This window comes from Perca flavescens, chromosome 19, assembly GCF_004354835.1.
Source record: "Perca flavescens isolate YP-PL-M2 chromosome 19, PFLA_1.0, whole genome shotgun sequence".
Classification (NCBI taxonomy): domain Eukaryota; kingdom Metazoa; phylum Chordata; class Actinopteri; order Perciformes; family Percidae; genus Perca; species Perca flavescens.
This window is the reverse complement of record NC_041349.1, coordinates 12,049,075-12,069,727: the sequence shown is the minus strand read 5'-3', so window position 1 is coordinate 12,069,727 and position 20,653 is coordinate 12,049,075. Positions and strand designations below refer to the sequence as shown.

General features: G+C 40.4%; 1 protein-coding gene across 8 annotated transcripts in view; it reads left to right on the top strand.

Moving 5' to 3' along the window:
- The window catches only part of dysf (dysferlin, limb girdle muscular dystrophy 2B (autosomal recessive)), a 122,775-nt gene that overhangs the window by 86,120 nt on the left and 16,002 nt on the right, over nt 1–20,653 (top strand). For all 8 annotated transcript variants that reach the window (XM_028606135.1, XM_028606132.1, XM_028606130.1 and 5 more), the window contains 6 exons: nt 7,024–7,122; nt 16,332–16,460; nt 16,568–16,723; nt 17,201–17,292; nt 20,053–20,223; nt 20,400–20,542. In XM_028606135.1, the coding sequence (XP_028461936.1) occupies nt 7,024–7,122; nt 16,332–16,460; nt 16,568–16,723; nt 17,201–17,292; nt 20,053–20,223; nt 20,400–20,542 (790 nt within the window). The remainder of the gene's footprint in view (nt 1–7,023; nt 7,123–16,331; nt 16,461–16,567; nt 16,724–17,200; nt 17,293–20,052; nt 20,224–20,399; nt 20,543–20,653) is intronic.

Genomic DNA, 20,653 nt, shown 5'->3' with positions numbered 1-20,653 from the left:
CTTTCTTTGTGTTGGAATTTTAAACTCCGGTGGATTTTTGAGTACTATGTTTACCTGCAGAGCTGTCAGTCTTCCTCTATCATACCATTTAGATTTCATTGGGTATTCTTTTTTAATATTCAGACATTATTCAAATATTTAATTCTCAAATGCAGCCTGTTATAAATATGTACTAAAAAACTCAGGCTTATGCATTGTCAATGCCACTATAAGCATGTGGTTGTTGTTACACGTTCTGTCCACTAGAGGGACTTCCAACAACGCTAAGTAACAATAGTGTTAGCAACGATGCTAACGGCATTGATAACTAAGCCAAACGGTGCTGCCACTACTATTTTAGGGATTTATAGGCAACCTGTTTCTTGCAGATTGTCACGTTACTGAGAATACAGCTGTAAGAAGGTAATATATGAAGTCAAAGCTAACTCTGAGAGCAGTAGGGCAGCTAACATTAACTTTAGCTGTCTCCATGAAGCTCCCAGCTAAGCTCCTGTAACTCGCGTCGCAGTTAGGAAACCAGAATGGGCTAACCATTGATAACATAAGCATTTTGGTGGATGTCGATTTCATGTTAAAACTATGTTTCTCACTCCCGTACTCCCGTACTTTATTGTTCATCAGACGTGACATGAGAAGAGGGAGATTAACTACCGTTAGCCAACCTATTTATAAAACAAAATCACATTTGAATAGTTATTTCAGCATTCAAATAGTATTGATTTTTTTAGTATTCAAATTATATTCGACTTTCGGAATTTGTTCCAACAGCCCTAGTTACCTGCTCTTCAGATCTCTGCAGGGTAAATCCAGACAGCTAGCTAGACTATCTGTCCAATCTGAGTTATCTGTTATCTGTTGCACGACTAAAACAACTTTTGAACCACCAAAACAAGTTCCTTCCCGAGGCTATTTTGCAGCGGTGCCACCTGTGACAACTGTGATTGGTTGAAGACATACCGATAAACCAGAGCGCGTTTCTCTCCCATCCTGGAATGCTTTGTGGACTAGCCAGACCCTTCTCCGCAGCGCTGTGGAGGAAGGTCTGGCAATGCGAGACTAATACAAAGCTAATTTAGCCTATCAGCTCCACAAAACTCTCTCTGTATTTCTTAGTGTGGCTTTGTTTACAGCAACGTTTAGCTTTGGAGACAAAGAAGACATAGAAATTACAAGATAATTACCTCTTCTGAAGAGTCCATGTATTTTTTAATCCACTGTGTTAGCAACTGCATGGAGGAGGGGTGCGGGTGGTGCGCGATCACCGAAGGCTTTCTTCATGTATGCTCTGCCAGTGTTGTCGTTACTTAGAAATGCCGATTTTCCACCGGTGTTTGTGTCTTTGAAGTGTGGGATGAATGGCGTTTGGCTTCCCCTCATTGCCCTAAACGTTAACTAACTTACATGACAAACTACATAACGTTAATCTTCTTATCGAAAATATGAGTACTGACAGTGTGCTCCAAATGCACCTTGCACCTTAACAATCTGCAGGGTCTCCATCAATGGGTCCAGCAACATTAAATGTCGAAAATCAGGGTGCAAAGTTTGTCAAAAGGGAGGTATGGGAGAGTTATAAAATAATATATCTTGTCCACTATGACAAGTTGTTTGTTTAACTTCAGACAGTGAGCTGGATTACCTTTACTCTTTAGCCCAAGTAAAGTATATTTGTAATTTATTTTCACCATATGACCTGTCAGGTATCATCCAGTAGAAACTATTTTAATTCAATAGCTGTTAGTGTATTTGATCTGCAGCACTTTGAATCAATACACTGAGATGAAAAATGATGTCTAATAGATGTGTGTTAGGTCTAAGTGGTGCGTTTGACTTAAGCTGCAGATCACCTTGCCTTTGTTGTCTCACAGAACGGTCTAATAACGTGAGAATGAAATGCTTTCCTTCAGAACGACATTTTCATCCTTTGATACCTGTTTTGTACTTTTCAAAGAATGCGTGCTTAGGGTCTTTGTTTCACAAAATTAATACTTAATGTACAGATTGGATACTCTATATGTAATATAGTATTTATAAAATTAAATGTCCAAATTTAGTGTGCAAAGCTTGTCCTTTTGATGACTCAAATGTACAGTATGTTATACAAAAAATGTGTTTATGGTTAAATCGCTTACAAGAATACAACATTGTTTACAAGATCACAGATTCTACATAGATCTAGCCTCTTAATTTTGCTCTCAAAGTGCTCCAGATTGATGCGTTAAACTTTAAAATGTACAACATTTTCTTTATAAGATGACTTGGTTAGGGATCCATCCACCAGTCAGCCTTGAATCCTTGCAGCCAATTTGTTCTTGTGGCCACTCGCGGCATTGCAACACAGGTCGAAATGTTAATTTAGGCATCCTGGAAACAGTCACAGATTATCACTAGTATTTTTACTATTACTTTTATTAGCTCTTTTGGTTTCTATGAGTCTGGATTTTTCCTATTGAGCCTCTTCTCATTTCAGGGTTGCTGCTTTGACCTCTGACTTTTTCCACTGCTGTAGAAGGGATCCCCCCCCCCCCCCCCACCCCCACAGAAAAAGCATATGCTTATGTAAATCCAGTCTCTCTGCTCACTGAGTTATTGGCCGTGCCAGTCTTGGTATGGTTAGCCTGGCTTTCCCTGCAGGGCGTAATGATAGACTGCAAACCACACTGACACCCTGAACACACCACTGCAGGCGGGTGTGTGTGTTCGATCTCCTGAGTGTACACTAAATAGCCGTCACAGTCTAGAGCGCTCCCCCGGCAGCCTTAATGTGTCTGAATCAGGAATCGCGGACTTGAGCGAACACACCTTGACACACACTGGTGGGCAAACACACACACAAACACACACACACATCATTTCTGGCGCCCCTGTCATCAAGGCTTGGCACCAGCAGCACACAGAGGGCACATTAACACACACCAGACACTTCACGCCTCAGACACTGTGTGTGTGTCTGTGTGTGTGTGTGTGAGATGTCCTAGTTAAACTCCACGTGCTGCCCTTTTCCATGCCATGCTGCCACTTTGGAAAAATGAGGAACTCCATAGTGTGTGTGTGTGTGTATGGGAACAAGTAGAAAGGGGATTCCACACAAACCCAGTGCCATAAGAGCACTTTTGTTCTACATTTATGCCTACACACACTAAAACACACACAAAGGAAAAAGTGGTGCATGCGTCATGAGTGTGTTTTAAGCTTGAGTGTTCCTCGGAGGGTTAAAGGTTGCGGGGCGGGGACGGGTTGTGCTGAAATGTGTGTGTGTGTGTGTGTGTGTGTGTGTGTGTGTGTGTGTGAAGGGGTAAGGGCTGGTATTTAGATCTGTCCCTTTGGTATTCCTCGTCTTTGTAATCGTTGTTTCTTTGTTGCGTCAGGGCCAACTGCTGCCATCACACACACACACACACACACACACACACACACACACACACACACACACACTCAGACAGACAGTTTTTATTTCTGTGAGAAAATACTCAAAAATGAATGTTTAAATAGGCCACTCAACGTTGCCAATGTGAACAGACTTTTTGTAGATTTGATGGATGAGGCAGCTTCATACTTGAGAAAATAAAAGGTCTTGATAAAAACACATAACAGGGTTTTCATTCAAAGATGTTATATATTCCCCCCAAAAATCATATTGTATAAATCAAAATAACTCGTATCCAAACCACAAAAAGCCATCAGTCAACATTTCAAAAACAAAGATATTTTATTCTCCAAAACAGAACGACATTGTGAGCGCTGAGGATGACTCATAGCTGTAATAGTAAGACTTTAACGACTTTTACTTTCATGCCAGCAGTCATTTTGTAATAGAGGGATTTCTTTCTTTATTTTTTTTTTATTAAATGGTGTATATTTCATTTTTGGAATGAAACCCCTTAATGTGTAATGAGAATAAGTATTATGAAATGTGTTTAAAAGCCTACTTAAAATGTGTTTAACCTGGTTATTTTAGCGTGTGGTTATCAGCGTTTGTGCGTCTGCATTGATTGAGTGTGCGGTGTGTGATGAAATGTAATGTGTGTCTGATCTGTCTCTTACTGTTAACGCCGCCACTAGATGTTGCAGTGGGTAAGTTTGTGAGCAAATTTTTTTAATCATCAAGTCACATGATGCAGCAGTGCAAAGAGCATCTTTCCATAAAAAAATTAAAAAAACGCCTTTTTATTTGCAACATTTTTTACAATAATTATACGTTCTCAAACATTGTGTTGAGGCTGCATGATGAGGACGATGTCATATCTCTTCTACAACAAAGTACTTCAGCATAGACTGTACTTTTATAGCTATGATGTCACTTCCTGTTCAGCCTCTATTCTTCTTGCTTCTGTAACTCCATGCAACCTGTCATTCGGCATTTTGTTCATCGGTCTTTCTGAAAAAAGTGAAGCCTGTTCCCGAGGTTTACTGTCCGAATTCTAACACAAAACTATCATTAATTTTTTCGATTCCTTGTTTAAAACGATACAATCTCCGTTAACTATTCATTCGCTAATATCCAACGTACCAAAGCTATAAAAAAAAATATTTTCAACCCAAGTCTGCACAGATGATACGTGGGGGAAGAAAATCAACTGGTCCTCAACCTGTGTTCACAAGTGAAGCATCATTAGAGAAAGAAAAGGAATAACAACATAAAGAATTTGTAGGTAAAACATTTAAGAATAGTAAAAATGTTAATTATTATAAATGTATTAGTAGGCCTATGGGTTCAGTGACTTTTTCTATACCAGAAAAAACTAATCTTTTCCCCTTTTCTCCGTGGCTTGGATTTTAGTTAAACTACGGTTACTGTGTAAGCACAGAAAACTACAAACTACAGCTTCTGTGAACATTTGCCAGCGTGGCTGTGCAGGTACACTGTAACTTGGTTTGGCTCATAAACATAATATTCACCAAACACTCTCCCTTAAAGTTAATTTTTCCTACCTCTTTCAGCTTTGATTTCTGCTGTACAGAAACCTCCACAACATTTTTTTCTCTCTCTCTTTCCTGTCCCATGTCGGAACTAGCTGTTGAATGCTGCCGAAGAAGCAGAAAAGAAAGAAGAGAGAAATATTTAATAAATACTACTACTTAAAAAATAAATAAAAAATACTACCACCTTATCTAAACAGAAGAAGCAAGGTCACACTCTATACTGCTCTGTTTTTAGTTAGAAGCGTTATTCCAAATGTGAATGGGATTTGAAATGAGATTTTCTTTCTTCTGTAACTTTGGCTCTCTATAAGTCTAACTACAGAGTTGTGGATGGGTCTGAAAGCTTTAGACTTGAGAAAATCCAAAATGACTTGTGACTTCACTTAGATGCAGCCTAATGAATAAGAATATGTGAATCATTGGATTTTGGACTGTGGTCTTGTCACTGGACTTCATATCTGAGACTTGAGACTTATTGTGATTTATATTCCCAATCCTAAGGAAATAAGGAAAGCAAACATCAAAGCCACAGTCCCCAGACAAGTTGAAGTCAGCGCTTTCTGTCAGTGATGTTGACCGCAAACACCATGCACCCAGGGACAATATAAGTGCAAAAATCTGACAACATGCAGACAAAATAGCTTAATTTGAACGCAGTCGATAATAAATTCAGTCGCGACATGATTGTCTGTTGAGACTGAGGTTTGTATCCCATCTCCACAGTTTATTAAAGCTATAACAAGTGGAACAGACAATAAGTCTGTGTGCGCAGAATATTTCTTTGTAACAGAGATGGAAGGGATTCTTTTCATTCATACATGAACTGAAAATGTTTCTTCTGATGTCCATGCTGGTTTTGTCTGCTTTGTGCCAGCTCCCTTTCTGATGTTGCCCGTTTCCATTGCCTCAGAACGCCCATATACCATGACCTTAATGCGACATAGCCACCAGAGGCAATTTTTACTTGTGTTGATGTGACTTGGCTAACTCGCCGTTGCCATGTGATCATTGGAAAAAAATCATGAAAAGCGCACTGAAAAGTGCACTGCTCTACAAAAGGCAAACAGCACTCGCTGCAGGGCTTTTCATGTGTTTGCAAGGTCAAAGGCCATTATGGGAGTTGAGATGTTAGGCAAAATCATTGGGTTCATTACAGTCGCCACGGACGTTTTAGTTAGAAAGGACATGAACTTTGATGTTAATAAAGAAGATGTGGAGTTTAATCCAATGCAAACAAGCTAAAAAGACACACTACATTAGATTTATGCAGTGTTGGGAAGGTTACTTAGGAAATGTAACAGGTTACCATTGTAAGTTACCCTATTTAAAATGCAATAGTAGTGTAACTATTTCAGTTACTTTGTCAAAGTAATGTTACTTGTTACGTTTACTTACTTTTCAATTACTTTTCTAAATTTGGAGTGACAGCTTGAGCGGTAATTTAACTGTCAGATGGGTGGTGCTGCAAATTCAAACCGGCGAACCAATCCAAATGAATGAAAATCCACATGAAAAACATGCAAAGCGACAGAATTAATATTATTCAACATATAGCCTAGCTTTTTACAAAAAATATTCAGATGTAACCCCCTTTCTACAGGGCCCAGAATGTTGTGGTACGCGTATTTCTGAACCCGCGGACGGAGCTTTAACATGTTGTTCAAATCGTTTGTTAACAGGGACATGAATATTGCGGATATGAGGCTTATCCCGTTTTTGATCATATTCGGGATATGATGTTTACATGGCACACAGAGAAATCATGTTACTCATATCTCCGCACAGGCTCACCGACAGCTCTCTGCTCTGAGCTCATCCACCTCTCTCTCTCTCGTGCGTACTATGAATTAGAATCCTGCCGGCGCCAATGCCCCTATTTAATCATGAATAGCCGTTACATGTACTGTAACTAGTTACTCCCCAACCCTGGATTCATGTCACAGGTGAATTTTTGGGATGTAAAGTGGCTTATAAAAACATTACGTAAGAGGTATTTCCATCTAAATCTTTCAATGCTTTTGCTGACCTCTGTTTAGATTCGGCACCTACTTTACATTGTTTACCTGAGAAACTCTGACCTTTCGAATATGTGACCAACAGGAAGAGGAGTTCATGGACTGGTGGAGTAAGTTCTACGCCTCGACCGGAGAGAAAAACAAGTACGGGACGTACCTGGAGAGAGGCTTCGACAAGCTGGAGGTAAAACTGAAAGGAGGGACTGAAATAAAAAGTCCATTAAACATCTCTTGATGCTTACAGCCGACGATGCCCTCCGAGGTACAGCGAGGTTCCGTCTTGGGATATTAAAACATCTCCCACAAATTTTTTTTTTAGCGATTTGTGTAGTTTATGGCACAAAAACATCTCTTCACGTTGAGTCATTCTGGTTATTATTTGTATGTATTTACCAGTGTTGTGGTACTCCAGACCGGTGTTGATCTCAATACCACTATTCGAAGGTCTCGGTCTCGTCTCGGGAATTAACCACAATTTCTCCCCTAACTGACACAGCTGGGACCACCTAAAATTTTTATCTGCGGTTAGTATGGAGCATAAAGAAAGGTAAGTGACGCTAGCGAAGCTAGCTAGCTAAATTTATCAATCTGCCTCTGTACCAAAACTCTCCAGATATCTCTTCACCCCTCACTCAAAGGGATTTAGCGAATATAAGCTAGTATATGCTGTATGTTTCAGTTGTTTGGTCTGGTCTTGGTCTTGTCTCGGTCTCGATACAATCTGGTCTTGGTAATGACTTGGTCTGGGTTTACAACACTGGTATTTACTTTGGATTTACCTTAATCTGACTTCTACCGCTCGCATGTGTGCAAAACCAGTTTATATTGTTAAGTGATTTCTACCGCTCTTTTTTTTGACACAGCATGCTGTCATTATTTTGGGGGATATAATAACTAAGGGTAAGAATAATGAGAAACGACAACAACAAAATTCACGTTGCTCCAATATTTTTTATGTGTCTGTCTATGTCCACTTCACTGAAGCTATGCACTGACCTGTAAACGAAAGTTTTATTTTGATTCAATGGCGGTTTGCAGTTTTACCGGGCGTAAAACAAAGCCAGACTAGAGCGCCGCTTACTGGCTCCATGGCTGCAACACAACAAGCGCCTGGCACCTAACGGAAACCAAAAGTTGCGCATGTTAAATTTGGAACCGATGATCGGATTTGAAACCAAATCCTCCAAACGATTCCAATAAAGAAACAATTCCGATGGAATCGTAATTTTTGGAACGATTCCAAGTAGGAATCGGTTCTCGATGCCCAACCCTAGTCTGTAAATGCATGTTTGCATGCTTGGTCAGAAAATGTCCAAGAAAAGGGAAACAAACATTGACAGAAGATACAGAACATGAAGTAGAAGAAAAAAAGATGGAGAGCGACAGAGGAAAACATGAAGAAGATGGAGACAGTGCAGCCCTTTGTTCCATTTTTCTTAAAAAGGTTTTGCTCCAAACTTCACCATTTAAATCACATTTTTGCCATCCTGCCAGTTCCCTCCGTCAGTCCCGTCGCTCCATCCTTCCCCTCCTCCCCCTCTCTTCTCATGCCCCGTCCTTGCAGCCCCGGCGCCGCGACATTCCGGGGCCATTTTTTTTCCGAACGACTCCAATGACTCATCCGTCTTGAATTCTCTTCGGGAACGCCGCAGTGGGACGGATTCAGGGGGAAAAGGCTGTTCTCCGATGTAGGCAAGTCTGAAACGAGGGGATCACGTCAACGTCTGTCTTTGGTCTCGTTTCTTTCAAGAGTCTGCCACGGTTCAGCCGCCATCCCCCGGAGCCCGTCCGCCATCGCCCACGCTCTGTTCAACCCTTATCCCGATTCTCTCGGCCCTAAACGCCGACCTTTTCTTCCACCGGGACTCAGAGCACACGTCAGTCTTCTTGTCTGATGCCCAAACAAATGACTAATCACGTCAGAATTTGGCCTTTTATTTATTGCCTTTAAATGAGACCTCTAACCTCTCCCTTGAAAGCCATTTCACATCAGTAAAGCAGCTTTAACTCTGTGCTTTCTATTTCCTATACTGTATGTTCTTTCTCTTCCTCCATAGCGCGTTTGGTTGGCCTTGCGGCTGTAATATGAGGTCTTCTGCATATATCCTTACATACATGTGTATGAAAGTCAAGTTTTGGTGAGGCATACGTTTTTTACATATTTGTGCGTGGAAGATAAGTAGCCAAGATATCGATCGATCTCATGCAAAAGTATTATACTTCTAAATAGCAGGAATGTTCCAGAAAGGCCATACCGTACATGCTTATGTTTGTCTTTTTTTTTAAGCTGAAAACATAAAAATGTGGCTAAAAACTAAATGGCACAATAGAGAACAGTAACAGCTTTCCCAATAGTCATTGACCCTTGTAAGGCACCTTCCAGTTTTTTAAAGTGTGTGTACTTTTTTCATCCAGGAAGCCTATTAAATGGCTTCACCCCTGCCGATGGAAACACATCTAAGTCGCGACGTTTCAAAACTTCACTCAAAATTCACTTGACAGTTGGATGGAAACATGCAAAATGACCAATGAGCCGCTGGTTCCACCGTCGCTTTACCTCTCCTCACTCCTCCCCTCCCACCTACTCTGTGCCAGTGCCTCCTTTTAAAAGTACTCCCTACCTCCTTTGCTCTCTTCCAGTCTCCTGTTCCTTTCTTTCCTTTGACAACCCGTTTAGTCAGATCTGCTACTGTCACAGGGAAGTGAGCCACTGTTTCCAACCTTACCAACCTCCTTTACCTTCCTCTCACCCCGTGCTGCCACCTACGTCTCTTCTCCCTCCTCCGTTCCCTCTGCCCTGCGACAGTCTCTGGGTCGCTACTGTCAGCTGAGACACACTTCCCAGCCTCGCTTTGACCCTAGGTAAACTCTCTCTTCTTAAAATCCTCACCTTTCCTCTGAGCCTCGGGTCTGCAGTCGCCTCCTTCTCGTCACCTTTCTGTTAATGTTTTCCATCTCCTGGGGCCCCTGCAGAGGCTTTGCAGTTGCATCATCAACTGAGTGCTCTCGTCTGGCGTCACCATAGAGGTCCGCTAGAAAATGAGCTATGGTAATGGCTAAATCTATCATAATCAATTAAGCAAATGGGAGATCCCTGAAAGAAAAAAAAAAAAAAACCATGACATGACAGCACAGATGATATTGTTTTCATATTGTTATCAGATAAGGTAGACTTATTTCCAAACAATTAACTCTTAAAATTAAGAGTAACTTTAAATCCATTAAATCTACTTTTTGAATAAGTAAACTATATGCAGTTACTTCAGTCTTTTTGCTGAAATAAAATAGTACATTTTACAATAAAATCTACATTGCAGTGTGTATATATATATATATATATATTGCAGTGTGTATATGTATATACTATACTATATATTATACACTGTATGTATGTAAATATGCCGAATTACCTATTAGCAGTTCCTGTTTGCAGTGTACCCAGGATGTACAGACAACTGTCACTAGATTACTTAAAAACGTGATGAGTCTCATGCATGTTCTGAAGATATAAGGAGTGCCTTTTTTCTTTTTATTTTATTGGCATATATTTGCGATGGCCATCGCAGATAATAAATCCTATGAAAGTACAAGTCACACTGAATTTAAAAAATGCGTGTATCATATATTTTTGTTTAGATTTGACTGAGTTATCGGTTCGAGAAGAAGTGGCGTTTGAAAGGACCTTAATAGGCTCTATGAGCTGTTTGTCACAGCTAATGCTGTTGCTGCAACTGCTGTCAAAAATGATCCAGACATATAACTTTACGAATAAATGTATCTTTATATATACTCAGATTAAAATCAAAACTGTGTTATACTGTGTTTTCTGAATTGAATTGATGAACAAGAGCTCTAGACCTCCAACATGGCTGCCAGAGGCTACATCATCACCTGAAACCCAATTTTCTTTTTCCTGCTCAAGTTCACCTCATTTCTTCATTTGACCTTCTTTGCAGTGTCCCTTTCAATCTCCCGTCTCTACCTTCAGTAAACTCTCTGTCCTGAGCTCACCTCTCTCTTTCCACACTCTCACCCCCTCCTCACCTCTGTTCTTCTTTCCTGCCTTCAGTCTCGTTCCTCTCTTCCTCTGGCTCCCTCCTTGATGACAGTGGAATTGGTTTGTTTCTCTTCTGTCACAAAGACGCTGCTGTTTCCATCCTTGTTATGACTTGGTTTACCTCTCGCCTTCACTTTTCACCTCCTCCTTCCTCCTCCCTCCCTTTTACTTTCTCCCCTGGTACTGGGTTTGGTGCAGGAGGATTGGGATTTGTTGCATTTCGGTAAGCCAGTGTTTCCGGACTTTGTCTGTCATTTGCATCATCCCAGATTTCTTCCAAGGCTTTCACACCTCTACACCTCCTCAACCTCAGCTTCACCTTTACACTAACGGTGTGAATCTTCACTGGTCTCACGATTCCTTTTCATTACAATTATCCTGTCAATGATTCAGTATCACAATGAATCACGATGCTTCACCTCATATATATATATATATATATATATATATATATATATATGAACTTCCCTTTTTACTGTATCTGCTCTTAAAAAAGGTAAATGATTCATTTCAACACCCCTACTTTACACTAATAGTATATTACAAGTAATCCCTTTTTTAGCTTTCTGTTATAGGATTGGTCTACTTCTTTAAAGCAACACTAGAGTCTTTTCCCGCTTCGGTCCCCCTACAGGTTGGAAGCGGAATTGTCCATTGCATTACATTATGCAAGTTTGCCAGATCGGGTAGCGGATCAGTAGTTTGAATGAACTGGACAATGTAATGTAACAATTCCGCTTCCAACCTGTAGGGGGACCGAAGCGGGAAAAGTTCTCTAGTGTTGCTTTAAATGGGAATAGTGAGAGTAAGTAGGCTATATTCTGTGATTTGTTTTGTTAAATCTTTAAAGCTATAGTGCGTAGTTTATGTTGCTCCCATGAGGAATTTTAAGTAATGACAACAGCACTGTCAGTACATCCGACAGTTACAGGTACAATAATTCCTCCTCCTAATACGTTACAAACCCATGACCAACAAGAGCAGTAAGGCGACATCCGTGTCTGACCTCAGTCCCTTTTCTTTATTCAGCGCTCTCCAACTAGTAAAAGCCACACCTATGGTTGTCCAATTTTGTCTTCGCCATCGATCACTTTCTTTTGGGGATTTTAGTCCTTCTGCTGGACGTGCAAGTCTTTTCTCAGCAGTACAATCAATGACTGAAACATTTCATTGGCACTTCTTCAGGTTTCCAGCTGTTGCAGCAGTCCTCTTCGTCTCCAAAGCTGAAAACCGCCCTTTCCTTTCTTCGCACTGACATAAAACGCATCACTCGACAGGGTACCCGCGGGATCTTAAAAGTCTATAAAAAGTCTTAAATTTAACATTCTAAAAATAAGGCCTTAAAAGTCTTAAATTTCATTCCCAAAGTATTGTTTCAAATATTTTTATTATGAAGCATAAGAACAACATTAAAACAGTTCTTGTGGAACGGATATCCTGCTTCTTTTCAAATACTGAACCAAAAGACAAACCTTACCATTCTCAAAGTATTACATTTTGTTTACAAAGGTCTTAAATTATTTCTTGTCCTTTTGTAGGATTAAATAAATACCGTAACGTCATAAATAAATGCTTTGCACCGTGCTAGTAACAAGCTAACGTTAGCTCGACGGTTAGAATGGCCAAGTGTCTGAAGCCCATCTCTTTATCCCTGCTGCTTTCAAGCAGCCTTCAGACGCAAAAGCAAAACGGGATGAAACAGTCACTGAAGCAATTGGCATTTACATTGGCATGTTATTTTACATATTATATATCGTCTTGTCTAGCAAAGGTGGAATTCATTGTAACACCTCATAATGCATACGTTTTATTTTTTATTATCCTATTTATTTTGTAGTTTAATAGTATTTCATCCAAGGTGTTATTAAAAAGTCTTAAATTTAGCTTAAAAAATCTGGGGGTACCCTCCTCGAGCTGCTGTGCGGGAATGATTACATCACTTTGTAAACATGACCATACTGACTACTACAGAGAGAGTTTTGTGGAGCTGACAGGCTTAATTCACTTTGTATCAACTCATTTGGCAATGGCTTGAATGTAACGGACGTTCATTAATCAAAAATATTTGCGCACTATAGCTTTAAGGGAAAGAAATCAGGTCGATGAGCAAAGAGTGAGAGAGAGAGTACAAGAGGTTTAGGTTTGATTATTTTGAGATCCTTCATTTTCACCTCCTACATCGTAGAGATCTTTTCCCTCGACAAAGATGCATTGATCTATTTCACTTTGGGATTGGTATCACTATATGACACGTCAAAACACCCAAACAAGTTTTTGCTTATGTAAGCCGGCAAACAAACGCCATCTTGACGTGCACTGCAGCAAAAAGATCACATCACTGCACCCGGACTACTTCTTCTGTCTGTATGATAAATTCAGTGTGTGCTACCGGCTCAATTGACAGGCATACATCATGTAACTGTAAAAATGTTAATACCGGGTAGATATCAATACCTTTGTAAAATGTTAAGTTGATTGCTGTCTTCACTTAAAGGCAAATTTCTCCATCCTGACATAATTACTACAGCCAGCAACTCAATGTATGATTTTTAGAGAGCACTTCCTGTCGCAAAGTGTAAAGTTCATTTTAGGAGTCAGTGCACGAGACATATCAAAACTGAGACATAAAATAACTCCCTGTAAAAACAGCAATTTGCCATATTCACACTTGGGTTTTTGTCAACTTTAAACAAAGGCAACACAGAGGTTACTTAGGAAAGAGAGGAGGAGGAAGAAGAGAGGAATGAAGGGTATAGACGGTATTAGATTTGGGTGGAGAAGGGGTGAAAGAGTTGGAAAAGTAGGATGAGGATGGAGGGGGAGGAACAGGAGAGTGATGAGGGGGGATGATGTAAACGAAAGAGAGGTCTGGAAACAGTGGATCATTTCACTACTCGAGCACCAAACCCAGTATCAGGGGATAGGAGCGACGAGGAGAGAGGGGAGAGGGTTTAGACAAGGCACAAGGGGTTGTAGAGTTGATATATGATACATACATGCATCCTTTATAGAAAGTTAACATAATATTTCTTTAATTACAAAGATATTACACTAGATGATGGACGATGAAAGGCCAGTATCCCTGACATGTACACTGTAGAAAGTGCTTAGTTGTATCAACTTAAAAAAAAAAAAAAACTGAACTTGCTGCATGAACTATTATGAGTTTTCACAACTCTTTGTAGGTTGTTCTGCCAAAGTAACGATAATAGTTGAGGGTACAAAAATAATTTGTCCCTCCAACTAAGTCCCAAGTTTTGTTTGGGGACTACAGATGCAAATTAGCCCAAGGCTAACTCTGGTGCAATGCATTAAATGATTACATTTATGTTTAAATTGCACACCGTCCCATACAAATAAAATTGAAAATTGAATTGAAATAACTAATATCAACCGGCAACTTGCAATTCTTATATGTGAGAACATCGCAATGTTTCAAGTCCCTTGTTGACACGACATGAAATAATATATTGCTGACAAAAAAATGAAAAACCTTTTTTTACAGTGTACACACCTTTCGAAACCTACAAAAATTGTACATCATACAAAAAATTACAGCTTAATATTCTGCAAAATTTTTATTTTGAATTTAATTAAAAATAATGATTAATCTCTCATGTGGCAATTCAAGCTGCCAACATAAGTACACAGTCAATTCAGAAAGTTAATTAGTGCTTTGTAACTCCTACTCGGGCAGCTACAACAGCTTGCAATCGCTTCCTGTAGCCAGCTAAGAGTCTTTCAATTGCCCCCCGCCCCTTTGCCCCCCCCCCCAATTCTTCCTGGCAGAACAACTCTAGCTCAGAAATATTCTTTCTTGCATGATCTAGATCTCTCCACAGATTCTTTAATGATATTCAAGTCTGGGGAGTGGGGCGGTCATTCCAAAACCGTAATCCGTCTTTCCTGGAGATACGTCATGGTTGATTTGGAAGTATACTTTGGATGATTGTCTTGCTGAAATACCCAATCTCTCTTCAACTTCAATTTCTGGACTGACCTTCGAACATCAACCTCTAAAATGTATTTATGGTTGTTGGAATCCATTCTTCCTTTCACCCGCACAATGTTTTCTGTGCCCGCAGCTGTCACATAAACCCAAAGCACAATGGATCCATCTCCATGCTTAACAGTTGGCAAGGTTTCCTTCTCTATAAATGCTTTGCTGCTTTTTTTTCTCCTTCTTTGTTTGTGACCAAATATTCCATTTTGGTTTCGTCAGTCCAAAGCAAATTGTTCCAAAAGGCTTCTGTTTTCTGTTTACACACTTCTTTTTGTATTGAGGTCTCAGGAAAGGCTTTTTTTTCTTGTAACTCCGCCATGCAGGTCTTTGTTGTTTAAAGTATGTTGTATCGCTGTCCTGTTGACAACTAGACCTGTGTCTGACACTATTTTTTGCAGCTCTTTTTGCAGTGATGGGTTCTTCTAAGCATTTCTCACCAGGTCTCAAGGCCATTCTGACATTTTCCTCGGTCTTCCAGATCCCGCCTTGATGTCAACTGTTCCAGTTATCTTGCATTTTCTTTCCATTTCCCTTCTCACCTTGATATAAAGAATAAAATGTACTTCCCAAGTGGAAATATATGTTTTAATACTGGTTTTGTTACTTCTAGTTTTGTTGGTTTCCAGCTCGCCGTCATTTTTCTTTGATAGGAGGGGGTGTGTGTGTGTGTGTGTGTGTGTGTGTGTGTGTGTGTGTGTGTGTGTGTGTGTGTGTGTGTGTGTGTGTGTGTGTGCGTGTGTGTGCGTGTGTGAGCGTGTGTGAGCGTGTGTGAGCGTGTGAGACTGAAGTAGACAAACATCACTAATGAAAACAAATTAATCTTTTTGTGCTTCTGACACATAGACGTCCCTGCCCAGATACAGTGTGTACACATGCCAGCGCCCCTGCAGTGTGTGAGTGTAATATACTGTTGAGTAGCTTTGGGCTCAAGTTTGCATCTAATACCAGTGGAATTACACCAGTCCAATACTGCCATGATGCCATATAGAATCATGTGTGTGTGTTTGGTTGGCAACGTGATAAAGATGCTTAAAAATAAAAAATGACGCAAATACCACCATGTGTGTGTTTCAAATAATCATGTTCTCATTCTTTCCTTCTCTTCCTCTTTTTTTCTCATATTCTTTACAGCCTTATTTTCTCCTCTATTCTCTTCTCTTTCACCCCTCTCTATCTCTCTCAAACTTCTCATTCTTTTCCTTTTTTGCACAGTCCTTTAATCCCTCTCTCCATCTCTTCTTTCTGTATTTGAGTGTCACGTGAAGAACACTATCAAGGCATCTAAATGCAATCGAACAAGATGTGATGAACCCCCTCCCCTCCTCTTCCTCAGGTGTTTGACCAGGAGCTGGAGAAGGTGGAAGGTTTTGAAGGTCTCTCCGATTTCTGTCAGACGTTTAAGCTGCACAGAGGAAAGACTCAGGACGAAGGAGAAGATCCTTCAGTGGTGGGAGAGTTCAAGGTAAAAACTTGTGTTCTCTTCTGCTGCATCCAAATTATTTTGCGTCTTAATATTCTTTAACTGTGTCTTTGTCTCTTATTTGAATCCCACGTGGCTTCATTAACCAGGGCATGTTCAAGATCTACCCCCTGCCAGAGGACCCCTCCGTCCCCGTTCCCCCCAGACAGTTCAGAAAGCTTCCTCCCAACGGCATCGAGGAGTGTTTGGTCCGAATCTACATCATCCAGGCTCAAGGACTGCAGCCCAAAGACACCAACGGGAAGGTACGAAGGGAGAGGACAAAGTGACCCGAGGACAGAGCTGATATTTTAACATGTTTTATTACCAGCCTGTTCTCATGAAGCATGTATATCTAAATGGGAGGCGGAAAAGCATAATAAAAAATAAAAAAAACAGATAAGAGGTGGGACCATAGGTTTGGAAAATTGTCAAAAAGCATCCAAAAAAACCATTTAAAAAGTATTAAAGAAAAGTGTCAAAAAAAGTAAGAAGGAGAGGTTGGGGGTTGTATCTGACCAGTAACATTTAACCAGGGGACGGAACTGATAAATCCTGAGGATTTTAAAATGAAAAAGACGTAAATGAATAAATGGACTTAATTTGTATCAAATTTTTGAGATACTTGATAGATATGGTCAGGAAAGAAAAGAACATGTAATAATGAAATGAAATAAAGCAAGTGCAACCAAAGGAAGGGGATTTGAGAACAAATGAGTTAATAGAAAATTTTGTGTTTTCAGTGTGACCCCTATGTGAAGATCACTTTGGGGAAAAAAACCATCAACGACCATGAAAACTACATCCCATGTACACTGGACCCTGTCTTTGGAAAGTACGTAACATCCCTTTGACCTCTCTCTCTCTCTCTCTCTCTCTCTCTCTCTCTCTCTCTCTCTCTGTTGCTGAAACCAAACATCCGGACACGTTCCATGGAAGTCTGCGAGTGCTGTCTAAATCCACACTTCATCAAGTCTGCAGACTTCCAGAGAGTCCAGTAAAGTCTTTAACCAAACTTTACCAGACCTCACTTTAAAGACAATACATGTCAATATGGATGTGACTATGTAAAAGAAAGGAAAACTATGTATTATTAAACCTTTTTTTTATCCTCTAACCTTTACAAACCTCTTTAAATTCATCCAGGTCCTTAAGTCCTGTCACACATCTCATTTGATCCCCAGCGCCCCTGCAGACGTGAGGTGATGAAACGTCACGTAACATATAAATAAGTCTTCAAATTTTGTTTTGTTTTTGTTATCGGTAGCTTATAATGTTTTTTAACAGGAAGAAAAGACAAAACAACAAATAACCATAAACACAAGGCTATAAGAAAACTGAGACAAGATACACAGCTTGGACAAAATGATATAAAATCATATAGAACAAATATGACAAACTGGGTAAAAGAAAATTAAAAGTAGACATTATAGAATTGTCCTTTAATTAGCTTTGTAGCAACTCATTTGGCAATGGCTTGAATATAACAGACGTTCATTAATATCAAAAAGTTACACACTAAAGCTTTAACTATCTACACATCTGCCAAAGTATAGTTATGTATGTGTGTATGTATATGAATATATATAGATATATATATATCACGGAAGGCTTGTATCATGTGAGCGCCCCAACAGTTTTGTTGTCATTACTTAGAATTCCTCATGGGGGTGACAGAAAGTACGCACTACAGTTTTAAATTTCATATATCACGATTCAATGTAATAAGCTATACAAGTCTACAGTGCTGGAAGTTTGGTTTCAGCTTGTCTGTCTGAGTCTCTTTCCCAGTTCACCTTCCTTATTTTTCCTTAAAAAATTATCATTTTATGTTCTGGTCCAACTCAATATGTGTTTTGGGTTAGGGTTAGGGGTTCATGTTGCGAGTTGTATGTTTTGTATTTTGTTAAAAAAAAAAATGTTAATCTCAAAAACAGAAAATTCCTTTATAGAACACAACAGAAACAACATTGATGTCGGAACATTCACCATGTACATTTGGTCATGCTGAAGCTCAAACCAGGTGTTAAGTTGTTAGTTTCAGGCCCTCATCATTCACTCAATAGTCTGCTTTAGTGGTGCAGCCCCTGAAGGTCTGGGGCCCGAAGGAAAACCACCTGTTACCTTGCAGCTTTTTGGCTTCTCACTCAGTTTAACTGTGTCACATACACTTGTGGTTTTACTTGGAGACTGTAAAAACAGAAAATAGGGCTGCTACACTGCAGAAAACCTGAGGATATTCTCATTCAGCATGTTAAATGATGGGTGGAATTGCTCTTTCCAGCCCAAACACATTACTCAGATTAAAAACTGAGGCACTTTTTTTCCATGAAGACATCACGCAGTGTTTATTAAGAGCATGATTGACTGCCTACTGACTGATTTATTAACAAGTTAGCCACTATCTGATCACTTTTCCCCTCTTAATCTCTTCTTTGTGTCTTTCTCTTCCTCTGGGCTTTTTTTCTTCTTCTTCTTTTTCACAACAGTAGGGGTCGCTACACACACACCAATCCCAGTGTCAGCACAAAGGGCAGAGCTCCGACTGTAAACTGCTCTCAGTGACGGCTGAACAGTCAGCGCAGCTATTGATACAGTCCTACGGACAACTTTTTGTACCTTTGTTGAAGCAGAGTAGAGCGCTGTGCATCTCACATCGATAAAGCTTGTTTAAAGGCCCTGAAATCACAGGTGTTTTTAGTTCATCTGGCTGACTGGACCTTTTCCAAGGACTGTGTGGGTGTTAAAGACTGATTCAGGTTCAGGTTCATGTTCATTTATTTGTACCCGTAGGTAAATTAAGTTCCAGAGAACAAGTTCAGGCCATTTCTCAAACATATAAACAACAAACACCATACACACAGAACAAAACACTAAAATCACACTAAGACAATTTCCCCATCTTATTGCTATTCATAAAATTAATCACTACGGGGACATTGACTGACATCTTGACAAATTCCCATTCTAGGCTCAGGCCCACCTTCAACCTAAGCAGAGGTCTAATGACCCAGAATAGCTGAAATCATCCGTGGGGGTGTTCAGTAGGGCTGGGTATCGTTCAAAAATATTCGATACCGATACCAATACCATGACCTTGTTACCGGGGCGTAACAGAGTTTTCCCTGTCTCTACGACGTGTAACGTTAGACAGCCAATCACAAGCATTATTAAATCTTGGTAGAAGCATGCTGCATGCTTATTGGCTCACTGACGCTGATGAGATTTACTCCAAAACTCAGCAAAGATTGTTTGTGCTCGGGCTTTAACTTGTGGACATTCAGCAGCGTTGCCGCAACGGACCGAATGGCTTCGCACGCATCTTTCTCCGCCGCCATTACGGAACTACAACTCAAACTAGCGCACAACCTCAACGTTCATCGTTCTCAACCACTCCCTCTGTTCGCTGATTGGACCGCCAAATATATGGCCGGAGAAAAATATACCGCAAACCCAGACGACGTACTGAAAGAAAATGAAAATTGAGCGGAAGCACGTAGGAGGGCGGAGCCAGACTAGGTGTTCGGAGACTTTAAAGTGAAATCATCAGAGGACAAATTCAAAGTTCTCTCTGTCCTGCTCTTTTCCCCTCCAGGATGTTCGAGCTTACCTGTTCCCTCCCTCTAGAGAAGGACCTCCGGGTGATGCTGTACGACCACGACATGCTGACCAAAGACGAGAAGATCGGGGAGACGGTGATCGACCTGGAGAACCGCTTTCTGTCCAGATACGGAGGCAGGTGTGGTGTGCCGCAGTCCTACTGTGTGTAAGTAGTAGCTTGTTTTCATCTAGTATTTTTCCAATGTTTTTACAGTGCAAAATCAATAGAATGAATTACAATCAAATATGTCTGTAAAAGTAAAAGAACATGGTTTTCATGGTCTCTTTCTCTGCCTCGCTCTCTATCTCACCCACTCTCTCTCGATGTCTCTCGCCCATTAGGTCGGGGGTAAACCAGTGGCGAGACCAGCTGACGCCCAGGCAGCTGCTGGACAGAGTGTGTGAGCGCCGAAACCTGCGAAAGCCTGTCTACCAAGACGACGTTGTGCACTTCAGAGGAGACCGATACACCGCTGCAGACCTTGGTGAGCGACGAGCGCTCCTAAATCAGCAAAAAACGAATACTAAACAGTCACTAAATAAATACATGCCATAATGAGTCTGCAAATTGAACTAACTTCTTGAACTGTGAAAAA